This window comes from Pseudocercospora fijiensis, assembly GCF_000340215.1.
Source record: "Pseudocercospora fijiensis CIRAD86 unplaced genomic scaffold MYCFIscaffold_7, whole genome shotgun sequence".
NCBI classification, from domain to species: domain Eukaryota; kingdom Fungi; phylum Ascomycota; class Dothideomycetes; order Mycosphaerellales; family Mycosphaerellaceae; genus Pseudocercospora; species Pseudocercospora fijiensis.
Window position 1 is genome coordinate 3,260,719 of NW_006921538.1, and position 16,544 is coordinate 3,277,262.

Consider the following 16,544-nt stretch of genomic DNA (forward strand, 5'->3'; position numbering starts at 1 on the left):
GGCGATCAGCTCGACGGGGGCATTCGGGACACCGCATGGCAACCACAATTGCTGGCCCCTTCAGCTGCGACGACGCGACGGGCCTCACGAGGCATTGATTGCAATCTCAGAGAGCGTCGGATACGTGCAGCAGAGTGAATAGAGCACGGCTAATGGCGTCTGCCACCATGACATCCACTATCCCGCGCACTGCAAGACCACCTCCTCCCACAGGCCCTCTGCCAGCTCTGCCCCTCCCCAAGACTCGCAAACAGTCCGACGACACCTATGACTCTCCCCCAGATTCTCGGCGAACCTCCACCGCCTCACAACTCCCCACATCAACCCCGAAACGGACAGCCATTCCTTCACGATCAGTCACCGTATCTGGACTGCCGACACCAAAGCCCTCCAAGTCCAGTTCCACTCCTTCGATTCCTACATTAAGTTCTACTGCAGCAGACACGCCTGGAACCTCTCCTTCACCACCATTGCCAAGCACCGGCATCCCGAAGACCTTGCGGAAGACCACTAGCATTGGTTCCTTCCCACTGCCTCCCAAAGGTGGTCCACGCGTGACCAGTCTTCCCCCCAGTCCGCTTTCCGCATCTCCGTCATCCAACGAACAACAGAACTCACGACCGCTGCAATCCAAGAGCAAACGCGATTCGTCGAAGCACAGAAGTGCAGAGAGTGGACTGAAGAAGTCCAAGCCGCGCAGTTCTGGCTATGGCTTGCGTGCTCGCGCTTCCCAAGGAGGCCTCGGAGGTTCTCCCAGTCTCTTGAATGGGACAGGCGACAGTAACTTGATCTCCAGTGGTCGCGGGACAAGAGTCTCCGACAGCCTTCTCAGCATACCGTCACCTCCCGAAAGTCGAAGCTCCTCTGCGAATGGCTCGTATCAGACAGATGCGACCGAGGTTGAGGATCATGGCGACCGAGGGAGGTCGCGCAAGACGAGCTCAACGGAGAAGCGAGAGTCTGGAGGCAAGGACATCAAGGGCAACGTCATTGTCAGCGTGCGTGTACGACCAGATGCAGGCAGCGATGGAGATCGCCCAGAAGGAGAGTGGCTGGTCGACGGAAGACGTTCACTGATATCATATCGCGGACGAGAAGGCGGCGACTACCGCTACGACAATGTCTTCTCGCCCCACGACCAGAACGCCCGAGTATACGATAACGCTGCGAAGCGGCTGGTGCGACGGGTGATGGAAGGCTATCATGGTACAGTCTTTGCGTATGGTATGACTGGAACGGGCAAGACCTTCTCCATGCAAGGAACTGCACAACAGCCTGGTGTCATTCCTTTGGCCATTACTGATATTTTCTCCTATATTCGCGAAAACCCCAACCGAGAATTTCTTTTACGAGTTAGCTACCTGGAAATTTACAACGAGAAGATCTACGACTTACTGAATCAAGCTGTTCCTGGACAGCAGCAAGAAGAAATCAAACTTCGCGAAGATAGTAAGCGTGGAGTGTACGCTACACCTTTGAAGGAAGAGATTGTGCAATCCCCGAACCAGCTTCTGCGAGTCATCGCCAGGGGAGATCTTGCGAGACGAACTGGTAGTACGCAGTTTAACGCACGGTCTTCTCGTTCGCATGCTGTGGTTCAGATCGTGGTTGAATCTCGAGAACGCACTCAAGCTTCAGACGCCAGGCGGCCAGACAAGATCATACCTGGTGGAGTGCTGGTGTCCACTCTTTCGCTCATCGATCTTGCTGGCTCCGAGAAGGCGGCCGAGAACAAGGAGCGGCGAACGGAAGGTGCGCACATCAACAAATCACTTCTCACTCTGGGTACTGTAATCGCACGACTGTCGGGCGAGGATGAAAAGGATGAAAAGGAGGGCGGCGCGAAGCCCGCTGACCGAGAGAAGGCTCTCAAGCACTTACCGTACAGAGACAGCAAGCTCACGAGATTGCTGCAAGGTGCGCTGTCCGGCAACTCCCTCGTGTCCATTCTCTGCACCATTCAGCTTTCTTCGGCCGGCACAAGCGCTGCATTAGCGAGTTCACACACTGGCGAAACACTCAACACGCTCAAATTCGCCAGCAGAGCGAAGAACAACATCGTCAGTCACGCCAAGAAGAACGAATCCAATCCAAATGGTGGCGATGCAGGGAGCCGAGCGCTTCTTGACCGATATCGAATCGAAATCCAGGACCTTCGCGCGCAGTTGCAAGAGCAGAACAAGGCGAAGGAAGAAGCGGAGAAGAGGGAAGAATTGGAGAGAGACCGCCAAGTGGAGCAGCAGCTGGAGAGGGAGGAGCAGGCCAGGCATGAAGAGCAGATGCTGGAAATGCAGCTCGCCCGGACGGCACTCAAAGAGCGCATCGGCCACCTCAATCGCTTGATCCTGTCGTCGAGATCGATCGGCGTCAATTCCGGTCGCTTCTCCAGCTCGAGCCTGCCTTTTAATCCTCGACTGAGCAGCTTCAGCACGACACAGTCCGAATATGGGCGCCCTGTCAGCGCTCGCAGTCGTGACAGCAATATTCGGGACAGCAACGCGACTCTCGAACTACCGTCACCTGAAGAACGAGCCGGCCGCACTCTCTCTGGCGGATGCGTCACCATGGGGTCCATTCCTGCTGCACAGGTGTCGCACATGGTGACCGAAGACGAAGGTGCAGACGACGACGAGAACGATTCTGGAGGTGCGGATGGCAACGGTAACGCGAGCTTGGCGCAGCAGGTTCGAATGCTGCAGGCAGACCTAGCGGATAAGGACCGGTACATCCGCACGCTTGAGAAGCGTCTTCTCCAGGCTCGGCGCACCAGTCACAGCCGAGTCAGCGTGCAGTTCGCATCTCGTGTCGACATTCCTGAGGAGGGCAGCTTGGAAGCTCTCGTGCGCGATCGTGAGCGCGAGATCGAGGATCTGCGACAGAAGCTGGACGACCAGACTCGTATGGTGACGGCACTCCGAAGTGCGGCGCGAAAGCGTGAGTTGGCTGATCGCAGGAAGAGCCACCAGACTGCCACTAGCGAAGAGACTGCTCGACCTCCCACTTCGCACAGCGTTGCCGATAGCGTGCCTGAGCTGCCAGATGCTTTCGTGCGGAACTCTTCGCGCATCTCGAAACACTCCTCACGAGCAGCGTCGGCAAACGACCACTACCGGCTGTCTGGACATGGCAGCAGTCCTTCGAACGCTAGCCATTCTAGCAATGGTGTCGTCAACTTCTCCAAGGCTCCTCTTTCGCCCATGGCAATCCTCAGCCCCACTCATTCTTCCAACAACTCTCGAGAGAGCAACAGCTATGCCGACAAGGGCAAGGGCAAGGGCAAGGGCATGCGGGCGACGCGCCGCAAATCGGTGGATGAAATGACACAGCTACTCGACCAGATGATCCAGGACAAAGTCGAGAGTGGTCACGTCGTGCGAGGCGAGCGAGGTTCGTTGAGGATTCGAGAGCGACACGATACCGTTCTGCAGCAAATTGCTGATCATGGCGAGGAAGCAGCAGACAGTCGTGCGGGTGCGAGCACGAACGCGACGGCCGAGAATTTAAAGCTTTCCATCACCACAGCTTGGTGATTGCAATTGTTGATGAGATCCATCACATCAAGGCGTTGCTCGGACTTGACTCTGGTTGGGAGATCTGATTGCGTTGATCGATAGTGTGCTGCAAGTCAGGGAGGGACGCGCGAGCATGTGCCTTGTATGCGCGCGCGCTAAACATGGTTCATGGCTTCACGATGAACGGATGCAGTGGCACGGCGTTTGGTTTTTGGAAACGCTTGGGAAGATCTATTGCCGTCTTTCCCTCATGGACGCTGTGCCCTGGATCGTGACGAGCACGAGTATGAAACTGTTATTTTCTCTTTCCTGTTGGGATGGCGACGTACGAAGCGGAGCGGAGCGAGCGATACCCTTTCGCGGACGGACAAGATGACTAATTTTCTTATTCATTCTATTTTGCGTGGATTCTTCTTTGCATGTACAATAATGGCTTGAGATGGTCGATTTGAATATTGAGATATGGTGGATGAGCAATTGAGATGAGCAAGCGGCAACGGAACGGACCAGCTAGAAAGAATGTACGAAGACGACGTCTCCAACGAATCTTTCTTTCATTCCTCCCTGCCTTCAGTCTGTCTATCACCTATCAGAGAGAGGATGTAGTGCGGACTTTCGCACAGTATTCTGTGCTGGAACTTGAAACGTGCAGGTGGCATGCACGCTATTCTACTGTATCCCCAACTGTACTTGTGGAAGGCGGGGGATGTATGTGTGTGTATCCGCAGCTGAATTGGAGGCAAACGCGGCTCGCTACGCGAGCAGTCTACACCCATCCGTAAACCACTAACTAAACCTATTACCTATCCGGAAATGACCTATAGTCGGTGAAAACAGGTGTTTTACATAGTAAATAGCCCTCTCGCTCGATTCTATATTATTACAATAGTGCTAGAACGTTCTATTACTATATAAGGTAATAGGGTTGTTATATAGTACTAGCAATTCGAGTTCTTGCTAGCTTTATATAATACTACTACCGCTATTCACCTACTATTTATATTACTACTACGCATCGTATACATATAATTTTTATATTATATAAAAGCCCGGAGTAAGTAGATTAATACCTCGTATCGCATATATATATAAGTAGCTAGTATAGGTAGTGTTTAGTGCACCTTCGTAAAGCCCGGTATCTCGGGCTTAGCGGGCTTTAAAGGACTCGAATACAGACTTCTTACTTTCTATACCTATATAAGAGATAGCGGCTCTACCGCGATAATACTATATATTTAGAAGCATTAAATAAGGTAGTATCTATGTATATTCTACATCCTCGGGTATCTCCGGCAGCTCCGTATCCTCCGCGAGTAATAGATCGAGTACCTACCCTAAATCTATCTCCTAGTTATCTAACTTATACGGCTATAACTAAGAACTAAGGCCTATAGTTGTATTAAACAGGTTACTAACGTTACTGTCGGACTCTTCTTTAATAATGTCCTCGTACGTACGCTATTACTATTGCTACTTAGCAATTCTAGCTATATCCTTCGGTTGTATACGTAATAGAAACAGGCTCTTATAATGCTCCTCGTATAGTAGGTCTTCTTTATCCGATAATCTACGCTCGTTACCTTCTAGCCGTAGAAGAGGCTCGTTCTTATAGCGGAGGCTAACTAGCTGCTAGTTATAGCGATAACAACCGTAGAAACTAGCTTCTTCGAGTATATCTATTAGTATAGCTTTGTCGCTCGCTATAAGCTACGCCTATTAACTATCTTCTAGCATTACTCGCTATACTAATAGCAACGGTTTTACTAGTATAAATCGAGCCGCCTTCTTCTTACGTAGTAGCCTCGAAGGTATAGCGGCAGTAAAATAGGGGAAGGGGTTACTAATAGACTTAGTGTTATACTATAGATTTGCTAGTTTAAAGACCTTTAGCGGCGCTCGGTCTTTAAGGTCGTTAGGAAGATAGCGGCTAACTAACTTATATTAAACTAGCTATTGCTTACGCTTCTTAATCTAATATACCTTCTTAATCGGCCTCTGCTTGTAGCAACTAGCGAGCGGTCTAGTCTTATAAATACCTATTAGAAGTAATAGAAATGGCTCAGTTAGTAACTAAATAGTACGCTTAAGAAGGGGCCGCTTCCTGTCTTCTATACGTGCCCTTCTACTTATTATCGTACCGAGCTCCTTCCGTTATCGCTTATAATAGGACTTCTATTACTTCCGTATCTTGTAGGCCTTATTATCTACTAACTTCTAAGCCTTCTTAATAGCAGTAAGCTCTCGATAGGCGACTCGAGTATAAACCTTATACGTATAAGCGATGCCTATCTTCTATTGCTTGCTATTATTAGCCTTGCGTGCCTTCCTCGCCTCTATAGCAATCTCTATCTCCGAGAGGTTATACAACGCCTAAGCGCCCTAGTTAGCATAGAATAGTACTAAGCTCGTAACTCCTTCGAGAAGGCCTTATATTAGAGATAAAGGCGGTCTATGCCTCGTAAGTCGCTTATTAAGGGCATCAATCTGTCGCTTTGTAGTACGAATAGTAAGCGTAGGGTTAAATAGGTCTATATCGACTAGAGGCGGCAATTCTAGTAAATGCGAGAACTCGAAGAGCCGACCGGTTTCTACGCTATTATAGATGCTATTAAGATCCCTTACAAGAAGGTCTGCTTTCTCTACCGCCTTACGCTCTACGTACTAGACTATATACGTGCCGTCTCGTTACGGAGAAAGTCGAGGGCTCGCTATGCGTTAATAGGGGCAATACCGGTCTTCCTAAAGGCTAACCGAATATTACTATTCTTAAAGGTCTTCCGCCGGATACTATCGATAGCGTCTATAAACTAAGCGACGCTAAATTCGCCTATTCCGAGCCTTGTGTATTCAATAACGGCCTTCCGGTAGTAATGCTTATAGACCTAGAATAAGACTATATCTAGCGGCTATAGGAAATAAGAGGTATATAGTAATAGTATAAAGATTAGAATGCGGTATCTACGAGCGAAGTCGACAAACTCGAAGAAGTCGTAGCTTCTAAAGTTGTCTATTATAATGTTAGAGGCTATATGTAATTGGTATATAACTAGGCTAAGTAAAGCTAGGGTCTTAGTGCCTTAGGCAGGGCTTGGCGCTTAGTAATAGGCTAACTTGCCTGCCTTCCTCCCTCTCCTCTTAGTTCCTTATCGAATACTACCTATACCTACTACTACCCTATCTACCTGCTAATATAACCCTTCTTATATAGTATTCGATCCACCCTTTAAGGGTAGCAGCTAGATAGTCCTTATTTCAAGCTTTTAGCGGTATAGCTACGAAAACCATCGATTTAACTATATTACGCCCGAAGAACGGGACCTATACGTACTATTCTATCGAAACAACCGTACTAATTATTAAGCAAGGCCTTCTATACGGCCTATTACACTAAGTTAAGCATACTAGACCGATACCTACTAATTCCGCTACATCCGCATCTTAGGGGCCTATAATATATTATTAGTGTTACCCCTTATTATAATAGCCGGTTTATTACGAAGCAATAACAACCGTGCTGCCGCTAGCAGCGCTAGCAACGACAACGCTAGTAGCATAGTACCTGCTAAAGTGCCTACTAAAGTGCCTACTAAAGCACCTGCTAAAGTGCCTTCTACTAAAGAGCCTACTACTAGGCCTACCGAAGAACCTATAGTTCTAGGCGATAATCTAGAATTGCCTATTAACGATATTCTTAACAACATTGTTAATCGACGATATAGCTAACCGGCCTTTAGCCCCTAGCTAGTAGCGAGACTCTAAGAAGCTACCTAGAATAGGCTCGCTGCTCTACGCTAAGAACAATAGCTAAAGGAGAACCTCCTTAAAATCCGCCGCCTTTAGGAGGCCCTAACAACTAACACTAAGCCGATAGTAGGGCCTTCCTTACTATTAGTCCTAGTCTAGAAGAAGGATACTAAACTTAAGGACTGCACCGTGTTTAATAGCTCTAGTCGGAAGCAATATAATAACTATATTCGTAACTGTAAGCTCAACTAGCGCAATGCACCGAGAGCGCTACTAGATAACTATTCCTTAGTTGTCTATGCTATATAGTACATTAATAGCGACCTAAAGCGCACGTAGGATAACTATTTCGACTCCCTTAACGATTAGACCGCTATTTAGTAGAAAACCTATAAGACTATTATACTAGATACCCTTAGAAACCCTATACTAAGGCAACAATACGCCTAAGACTAATACCTACGTACTAAACAAAAGGCCGACTAAACCTCTCGATCCTTCGAGGCCTATCTAAAGACCCTAGAGGACGATTTGCTACCTAAAACCGACTCTATCTAGATATCTAAGATACGACCTAAACTAAGATAGGAACTAGTCCTTAAATTAGACCGCCGCCGTGTGTTTAAATAGGCCAACCTAACACGTATTTAATTTATAGTCGAAGTAGAAACTGTTAGGGCTAAAGAGGCTACACGTAATTGGCATGTAACTAGGCTAAGTAAAGCTAGGGTCTTAGTGCCTTAGGTAGGGCTTAGCGCTTAGCAATAGGCTAACTTGCCTGCCTTCCTCCCTCTCCTCCTAGCTCCTTATCGAATACTACCTATACCTACTACTACCCTATCTACCTACTAATATACCCTTCTTATATAGTATTCGATCTACCCTTTAAGGGCAGCAGCTAGATAGTTCTTATTTCAAGCTTTTAGCGGTATAGCTACGAACAAGACTAATCTAACTATATTGCGCCCGAAGAATAGGACCTATACGTACTATTCTATCGAAACAACCGTACCAATTATTAAGCAAGGCCTTCTATACGACCTATTACACTAAGTCAATTGTACTAGACTAATATCCACTAATTCCGCTATATCCGCATCTTAGGGGCTAACAATATATTATTAGTGTTACCCCCTATTATAATAGCCGGCTTATTACGAAACAACAACCGTACTGCCGCTAGCAGCGCTAGTAACGACAACGCTAGTAGCACAGTGCCTACTAAAGTGCCTGCTAAAGCGCCTACTAAAGTGCCTCCTGCTAAGGTGCCTACTAAAGAGCCTACTAGAGGGCCTGCTAAAGAACCTATAATCGAAGGAGATAACCTATCGTTGCCCGTTAACGATATTCTTAACAATATTGTTAATCGACGATATAGCTAGCTAGCCTTTAGTCCCTAACTAGTAGCGAGACTTCAAGAAGCTACTTAAAATAGGCTCACTGCCTTACGTTAAGAATAATAGCTAAAGGATAATCTTCTCGAGATTCGCCGCCTCTAGGAATCTCTAACAACTACTGCTAAGCTAATAGCAGGACCTTCTTTACTACCTATCTAAAAGAAGGATGCTAAACTTAAGGACTGCACCGTATTTAATAGCTCTAGTCGGAAGCAGTATAACGACTATATTCGTAACTGTAAACTCAACTAGCGCAACGCACTAAGAGCGCTACTAGACGACTATTCCTTAGTCGTATACGCTATATAGTACATCAATAGCGACCTAAAGCGTATATAGGATAACTATTTTAACTCCCTTAACGATTAGACCGCTGTTTAGTAGCAGACCTACAAAACTATTATACTAGATACCCTTAGAAACCCTATACTAAGGTAACAATATGCTTAGGACCTGTATCTTCGAGCTAAACAGAAGACTAATCAATCGGCTCGCTTATTTAAAGCCTATTTAAAAACCCTTAAAGACGACCTTCCGCCTAAGACTAATTCTATATAGATCTCGGAAATACGCCCTAAGCTTAGATAGGAACTTATCCTCGAATTGGACCGTCGCCGTATATTCGAACAAGCTAATCAGATACGCATTTAATTTATAGTCGAAGTGGAAATAGCCGAACGGGCTATTTAGCTCTAATAACGACTAGAATCGAGGATCCGACTAGCTAGTACTAACTGTAGCAACCGTAGCCGCGGAGGAAGCCAAGGTTCCTACTAGGACAATAATACTAACAGTAGGAACAGTAACAATAACCGTAGAAGAGGCCGTAGCCGGCGGCTATATAGAGGAGGCCGCGATAGGGGCCGTAGAAGGGGCTCGTATCCCTATAATACTAACCGCTCTACTAACAATAACAATAGCTACGGCAGTCTACTAACCGGATTGAAGTGCTTTAATTGTAATAGCACTAGCTATCTACTAGGCTAATGCGACAAACCTAAGGACTAGGCCCGAATTAACCGTGCTTCCGCTAAGTACAAGAAACACCTTTTAGCCGCTAATGCTACCCTAGTCGGCTCTTTTAATCAGTCGAAAAAAGAGTAAGCGCCGCACTAACTGTTAGCCTTATACGGCGTAAGACTATCGATATTGTACTAGCTATAATACGCTCCTACCTTATATAGGATACGAAGGGCACCTACTATTAAACTAAGGTTATGCTAGATCTAGGAAATTCAGTTAGTGCCCTTATTAGCTATCGCCTAGCTAAGTAGTTAGACCTTCGACAACTGCCGAGGACTAACCTGCTAACCCTTGCTTGGTTTAATAACGCTCGGTACTTGACCTATAGGGCCTACTATATTCCTATAGCTCTAAAGGACGACCTCGGAAATAAACGCCTACTAGACTTTACTGCCTACGTAGTAGATATAGACTACCTATATAGGGGAGCTACTATTATTATTAGCAACCCTGTTCTCAAGCACTATACTATAGTTATAGACTTAGGCAGTTAACAATAGCGATTTAGAATCGCTAGGAGAGAGGACATTAAACACATCGACATTAGCGAGTGTCCTAATAATATTAGGGTCCTGTTTATTAGCAACCTAACACCTGCCTTAGCTAATCCGATAGCTAATCTTCTCGGTAGAGATAACGATGAACCTATGCCCCCTAATAGTATAGATCCTAAACAACTTAAGCGCATACTAGAACCTATTCGAGAGACCTATATTAATATATTCAAACACTACTTAGCATCGATATTGCCTATGTTTAAAGAGACGGATTATAAGATTAATATTATAGAGGGTAAGGAGGTTCCTTTTAGCCCCCTCTATAACCTTAGTAAACGAGAGCTTGCTATATTACGTAAGTACCTAGAGGAAAACCTAGCTAATAGTCGAATTCGGTATAGTAACAGCCCTACTAGTGCACTAATCCTGTTTGTTCTAAAGAAGGATAGTAGCCTACGGTTATGCGTTAATTACCGTAGACTTAATACTGTTACTATTAAAGACCGCTATCTACTTCCGCTTATTAATAAGACCCTCGATCGCCTTTCTAGTGCCTACTACTATACTATATTAGACATTAAGGACGCCTATTACCGCATCCGTATTCGCAAGGGCGATAAATAGAAGACAGCCTTTCGCACTCGCTATAGCTATTTCGAGTATTTAGTTATACTATTTGGGCTAGCAAACGCCCCTACAACATTCTAGTCCTATATCAATCGGGCCCTTTTAGGCCTATTAGACTATCTCTATATAGTTTACCTAGATAACATCCTAGTTTACACACATTTACCTAACATTGCGGAGTACTAGGCTATAGTCCGCAAGGTACTCGATCGCCTACGAGCCTATAGCTTATATTGCAAGCCTTCTAAATGTACCTTTGCTACTAAAGAGGTGTCCTTCTTTAGCTTCCTCGTATCAACCGAGGGTATTAAGGCTAATCCTAATCGGATTAAGACCATTACTAAGTAGCTAACCCCTACTAGTATTAAGGAGCTTCAATTATTCCTCGGCTTCGCTAATTTCTATCGTCGCTTTATTAAGAGCTATTTACGATATGTAATACCCCTAACTAAGCTTACTAAAACTAAGGCTAACCTAACTAGAGAGTTCAAATAGACTAATAGAGCATAAGCCGCTTTTGACGGTTTAAAGAAGCGCTTTACTAAAGTCCCCTTATTATACCATTTCGTACTAAGCAAACAGATCTATATTAAGACTAACGCTTCCTAGTTCGCTGTATTAGCTATTATGTCACAACAGGCTAATAACAATTACTAGCACCTAATCGCCTTCTTTTTATAAAAGATAATCGATGTAGAACGTCGCTACGAGACCTACGAGTAAGAGCTCCTAGCTATTATCGAGGCCTTTAAGCACTAGAGGCACTACCTCGATAGGGCTTAATATATAATACAGGTCTATATAGACTATAACAACCTCCGTAGAATCACGAAGGTTACTAGGGTTATAGGTCGATAGGCTAGATAGGCCGTCTACCTCGCTAGGTTTGATTTTAATATATTATATCGGCTAGGCGTAAGCAACCCTGCTAATAGCCTATCGAGGCGACCTAATTACGACGGCGAAACCTAACACATTAATTCTTTGTTTCTAACCCTATAGCATAAGATTGCTATAGCCCGTATTGTTAATAAGCAAGCGTAGGATAAGCGGCTTACCGGACTCCGCGACGGCTTAAAGCATATTAATGCTCTTGCTGTATTAATAGTGCGTGTTAAGGCAAGGGCTAAGGATATAGATAGGAGAAGTTATAATAACTCCCTAGTCGATATCGCTATATATAGTAACAGCGATCAAAGCACTAATGCAGTTAATCCGGCTGCTAGTGCTATTAGATGTATATAATGCGTACCTCGTTTAATAGCGAGGGTGCTATTAAATAACCTTGCAAATAGGGATAGTTAATCGTTTATAGATAAGCTATTACGGGCTTAGTAGAGGGACGCCTTTGCTGCTAAACGTATAGACAAGCTTGTAAGTAGGCGAAAGACTCGATCTAGTAAGAGTAATTAGTCGATCGACGACAAAGGTTACTTAAGGTTTAAGGGCAGATACTATGTCCCCGCTAAACAATCGATTAGATAAGAACTTCTTAAGCGATACTATAATAGTAAGCTTGCCGGTTACTATAGTATAGAGAGGTCGTACGAGTTACTATCGCGTACATACTACTAGCTAAATAGTAAGCGGTATATAAAGGAGTATATATAGACCTATATAGTATACTAGCGAGTCAAAGCACCGAAGCACTTGCCGTTCGGCGAGTTATCTTCGCTCCCTGTTCTAAAGAAGCTATTTACTAAGCTAACAATAGACTTTATTATAGGCCTTCTACCTACTAGGCGCAGGGGCAGCAAGGACGTGTATAATGCTATCCTTGTTGTAGTAGATCGATTTACTAAAGGCGCTCGATATATCCCGGCGCGTAAGGATTGGACTACTATTAATATAGCAGAGGCGCTATAGACTAACATCTTCTGCACCTATTAGGGAACCCCTAAGGGGATCGTGTCCGATCGTAGATCGACACTAATATCTTACTATTAGAGCGAGATTTGCTTATAGCTAAGACTAAAGCATCGGCTATTAACAGCCTTCTATCTATAGACTAACGGTTAAATAGAGAGGCAGAATGCTACTCTGTAGCAGTACCTGCGTAGTTATATTAACGAGAACCCTAACGACTAGGTCAACCTCCTGCAACTAGCTAAATTCGTATATAATAACAGTATCTACTTATCGACTAAGGTGTTACTATACATAGCTATAATAGGCTAGAACGCTGCTATGCTATAAGACCTACTATCGCTCGAGGCCGAGCGTAAGGAAAGGGAAGCGCGTTAAGTACTAGAGACACTAGCGGCGATAGAACGTATCTAGAAGATGCGAGAAATCTACGCTAAGATAGCTAAGAAGCTAACAAAGGCTTAAGAGTATTAAAAGGCCTACTACGATAAGCGCTATATACCGATAACCTTCAAATAAGGCGATATAGTTATACTTAGTACGAAGAACCTCCGTATCCGCAAGCACCTATTACCTAATAGCAAAACAAGGCCTAAGCTCGTACTAAGATACATTAGCCTATTCCGCATTCGAGAAGTTAAGGGCTCTTCCGCATAGGCCTATTAGTTATAGCTTCCTCCTTATTACACTATCTATAATACCTTCTATATATCCCTCCTTAAGCTATATTACCTACGCGAGGGGGATAAAGCCCCTATAGAACACGAAGACATACTAGCGGATAGCGAAGAGCTATAGTCTATAGAACGTATCCTATAGCACCGGACTAGGAAAGGCAAGAAGGAGTACCTATTAAGATAGTAAGGCTATTTACCTAAATAGGACTCGTAGGAAGCTAAAGCCTCTTTTAAAGATATAACCGAGTTGTTAGATAAGTATTAGACTAGTATAAAGAATAAGAAGAAGGCTAAGGGCCTATAGTGTCGCCTAGGAATAATACTACCCCTAGGGTGCTATTAGCTAACTAATTAGAGGCAAGCAATTGTTAGCAACAAAGGACAACAAGACTATACTAGGCGCGCTACGACGCGTTAACTAATCGCCTGCTCTTTTAAGGAATCTACCTCTTTACTAGCGTACCCTATAAGGCCCTCCTCTTAGCGCCCCTCTTATTTCTATGTCCTATTAGGACTCTAAGGCCTAGGCGGTCGATAGAGGCGCGCGCGCGCGTAGGCGAATAGTGCTAGTAATAATAATAGTAACGACGGCGTTACGCTCGTGCTAAAGGGCAACACGGCCGGCGCGGCTATATTAGTAACGGTATTGCCGAGTTATTACTAGTCGAAGAAGGAAATCGAAAGCAAGGTAAAGTTAGCGCTAAGACGACTAGCGCCGCTATTGTCGACATTACTTGCTATTATTACCGCGCCTATAGATACAACCTTACCTATACTACGAGCCTAAGGCACCTTAATTAAAACTTTAATCAAAACTTTAAGGCTAAGTTAAAACTTTAAGCTACCTAAAAGATTAAGCGACTAATAGACTAACTAAGGGCAAAACTATAGAGCTAAGCTAGCCGGGGTCGATCTTGCGGACAATAGGTTACTCCTCGATCTATCTAACCCTTTAAGCGAGGCGAACCTCTACTACTACACTTATAATAGCCTTTACCTATAGAAACTAGACGAGCTGTGTTTTTTCTAAAAAGATAAGATAAGATTGACAATTAAAGGCTGCTAAACCTAACTAATTAGAGCTAGCGAAACCACGAATAATAATAGCCCTTGCAATAACAAGAACAAACCCTCGGAAGCGGACAACCCTCGGAAGCGGACATAGCTAGGTCTTTTAGAGTAGACGCAAAGAACTCGGTACGATATTACGTAGAACAGGGGCAGTACTACAATACCCCGTATACCTACCTATTATAGTAGGGAAGGTGCGCTCGTATTATAATTAGTCGATAGTCCTCAATTCTTATAGTTATATATCACTTTATTATATATAGATAGATAGATAGATAGATATTTCATTTGCCTGTTATAGTGCCTTTCGGCCTATATAGGTCTGTTTCTATGTATTGTTTTAGGTAGGAAACCAACTTAGTTAGTAAAAACCTCCCTCCTATCCTATTTATAAGTGTTAATCTTCCTCGTTTCCTTGTTTTCCTTCCTCTAGGGTGTACTAGTATTATAGTTGTTACCCTCTAACTACCTTGCCTGCTGCCCTGCCCTTCTTTCCCCCTCTTCTTCCCTCCTTCTTATCTACTCTTTAGTTTCCCTTACTAGTGCGAATTGTTATACAAATCCCTATTTAATAATCTACTTTACTATCCTCTTTAGGTCTTCTTTGCTCTAGATTAGCTTGTCGTATTCCCTTTCTATTGCTTTGAGTCTCTAATTACTTCTGCCTTCTAACTATTAAGGGCAGACTAGCAGTATATACTTAGGGTTCTAAGATTGGTAGCTATATTGGCACGCCCTGCTTTTAATTCCTAGGACGTTTCTTCTAAACAGGTAAGATCTAAGTCTAATATGCTTAGATCTAATTTAGATAGCTAGGCTTGCCTCGGCCCTGTTTAGGTCCTTATAGAGCTAGTAGTTGTATTAACTAAATTTGATCAGTGCCTTTAGGGTTCCTAGTCTAACTTATGTTTTGTTCTATTCCTGCTCCTATAGGTATCTAGCAATTGATTCTACTAGGCTTTGCTTCTCTCCCTTTAGCTTGTTTTCCTTTAGCCTTATGTTTAGACCCTAAAGCTCTTTCTCTAGCATTTCTCTTATTAAGACTCTATATTGCTCTAGGTCTTTAACTTTCTAGGGAGTTATTTATAGTCTGTCTCGCCTCCTAGTCCTAATGCACTAGGCTTTTATCTTGTCTAGTGCCTTTTAGATAGTCTGTTAGGCTAGGTATTCTATTGTCTTTGCTGTATATTAGTGTCTTAGTCCCTTAAAGTATTGTTTGACTAGTGGGATCCCTGATTCTATTTCTACTACCCTTGTTAGTATAGTTTTGTATGCTCCTAGGATTTTCTTTAGGCTTTAGGTTTAGGACCTACTAACTAGTTGCTTAATCCTCTTTAGTGTTTTCTCCTAGGCTGTCTATATCTATGCTCTATATAGTATTGCTAGCTTAACAATTGCTTTGTATATAACTTTAGCTTTCTCGAATATAGCCCCCTATATAGAGGCTATAAGCCTATTAATGGATTGTATATTAGTATCTGCCCTCTGCTTTGCCTTCTTTACTTATAGTCCCTAATTCAGTTTTGGATCTAGCTAGATCCCTAGTACCCTAAGCTCTGCTAATAGTTGGGTTTTAAAGCCTTAGATAGTAATTGATTGCTTTATATTGTAAGTTGATTTAGCCTTACTAAAGTAGATGAGCTAGTACTTTTCTAGGGCGAATTTTGCTCTATATCTCCTTACCTATTTTTTATACTCCTAGTGCTTCTCTTCTAGGATCTTATAGTTGGTTTCTATTGTCTTAGACTAGGCTAGGATGTTTGTGTTATCTACAAACCCTAATACTAATGTGTTTTTTAATTCTAGGAGTAGGAGTAGGTCTGCTATAAAGATAAGGAAGAGGATTAGGGAGAGTGTTAATCCTTAGGGGATTCCCTTTTCAGTTAGTATTAGGTCTGATTTGAATTTGCCTAGAATAAGCTATATTGATCTTTCCTATAGGAAGGACTGGATAAATTAGACTATCTAGTTTAGTATAGCTTTCTATTTAAGTATGTATAGGAGCCTATTATAGGAGACATTATTAAAGGCTCCTAAGATGTTAAGGGAGAGGAGGGTTGCTACCTAGTTTTAACTATAGTGCTAGATATACTTGATCTGCTCTATAATTAGTTCTATAGCTGTTAGTAT

The 16,544-nt window shown here is 43.9% G+C and overlaps 1 protein-coding gene across 1 annotated transcript; it reads left to right on the forward strand.

The window, feature by feature from the left end:
* Positions 1-167: 167 nt before the first annotated feature.
* Positions 168-3,987, forward strand: MYCFIDRAFT_216225 (uncharacterized protein; the record flags this gene model as incomplete). Its single annotated transcript, XM_007931176.1, has 1 exon — positions 168-3,987. One exon carries the CDS (start codon positions 168-170, stop codon positions 3,528-3,530), a length of 3,363 nt encoding a protein of 1,120 aa, XP_007929367.1. The 3' UTR covers positions 3,531-3,987.
* Positions 3,988-16,544: the final 12,557 nt, after the last annotated feature.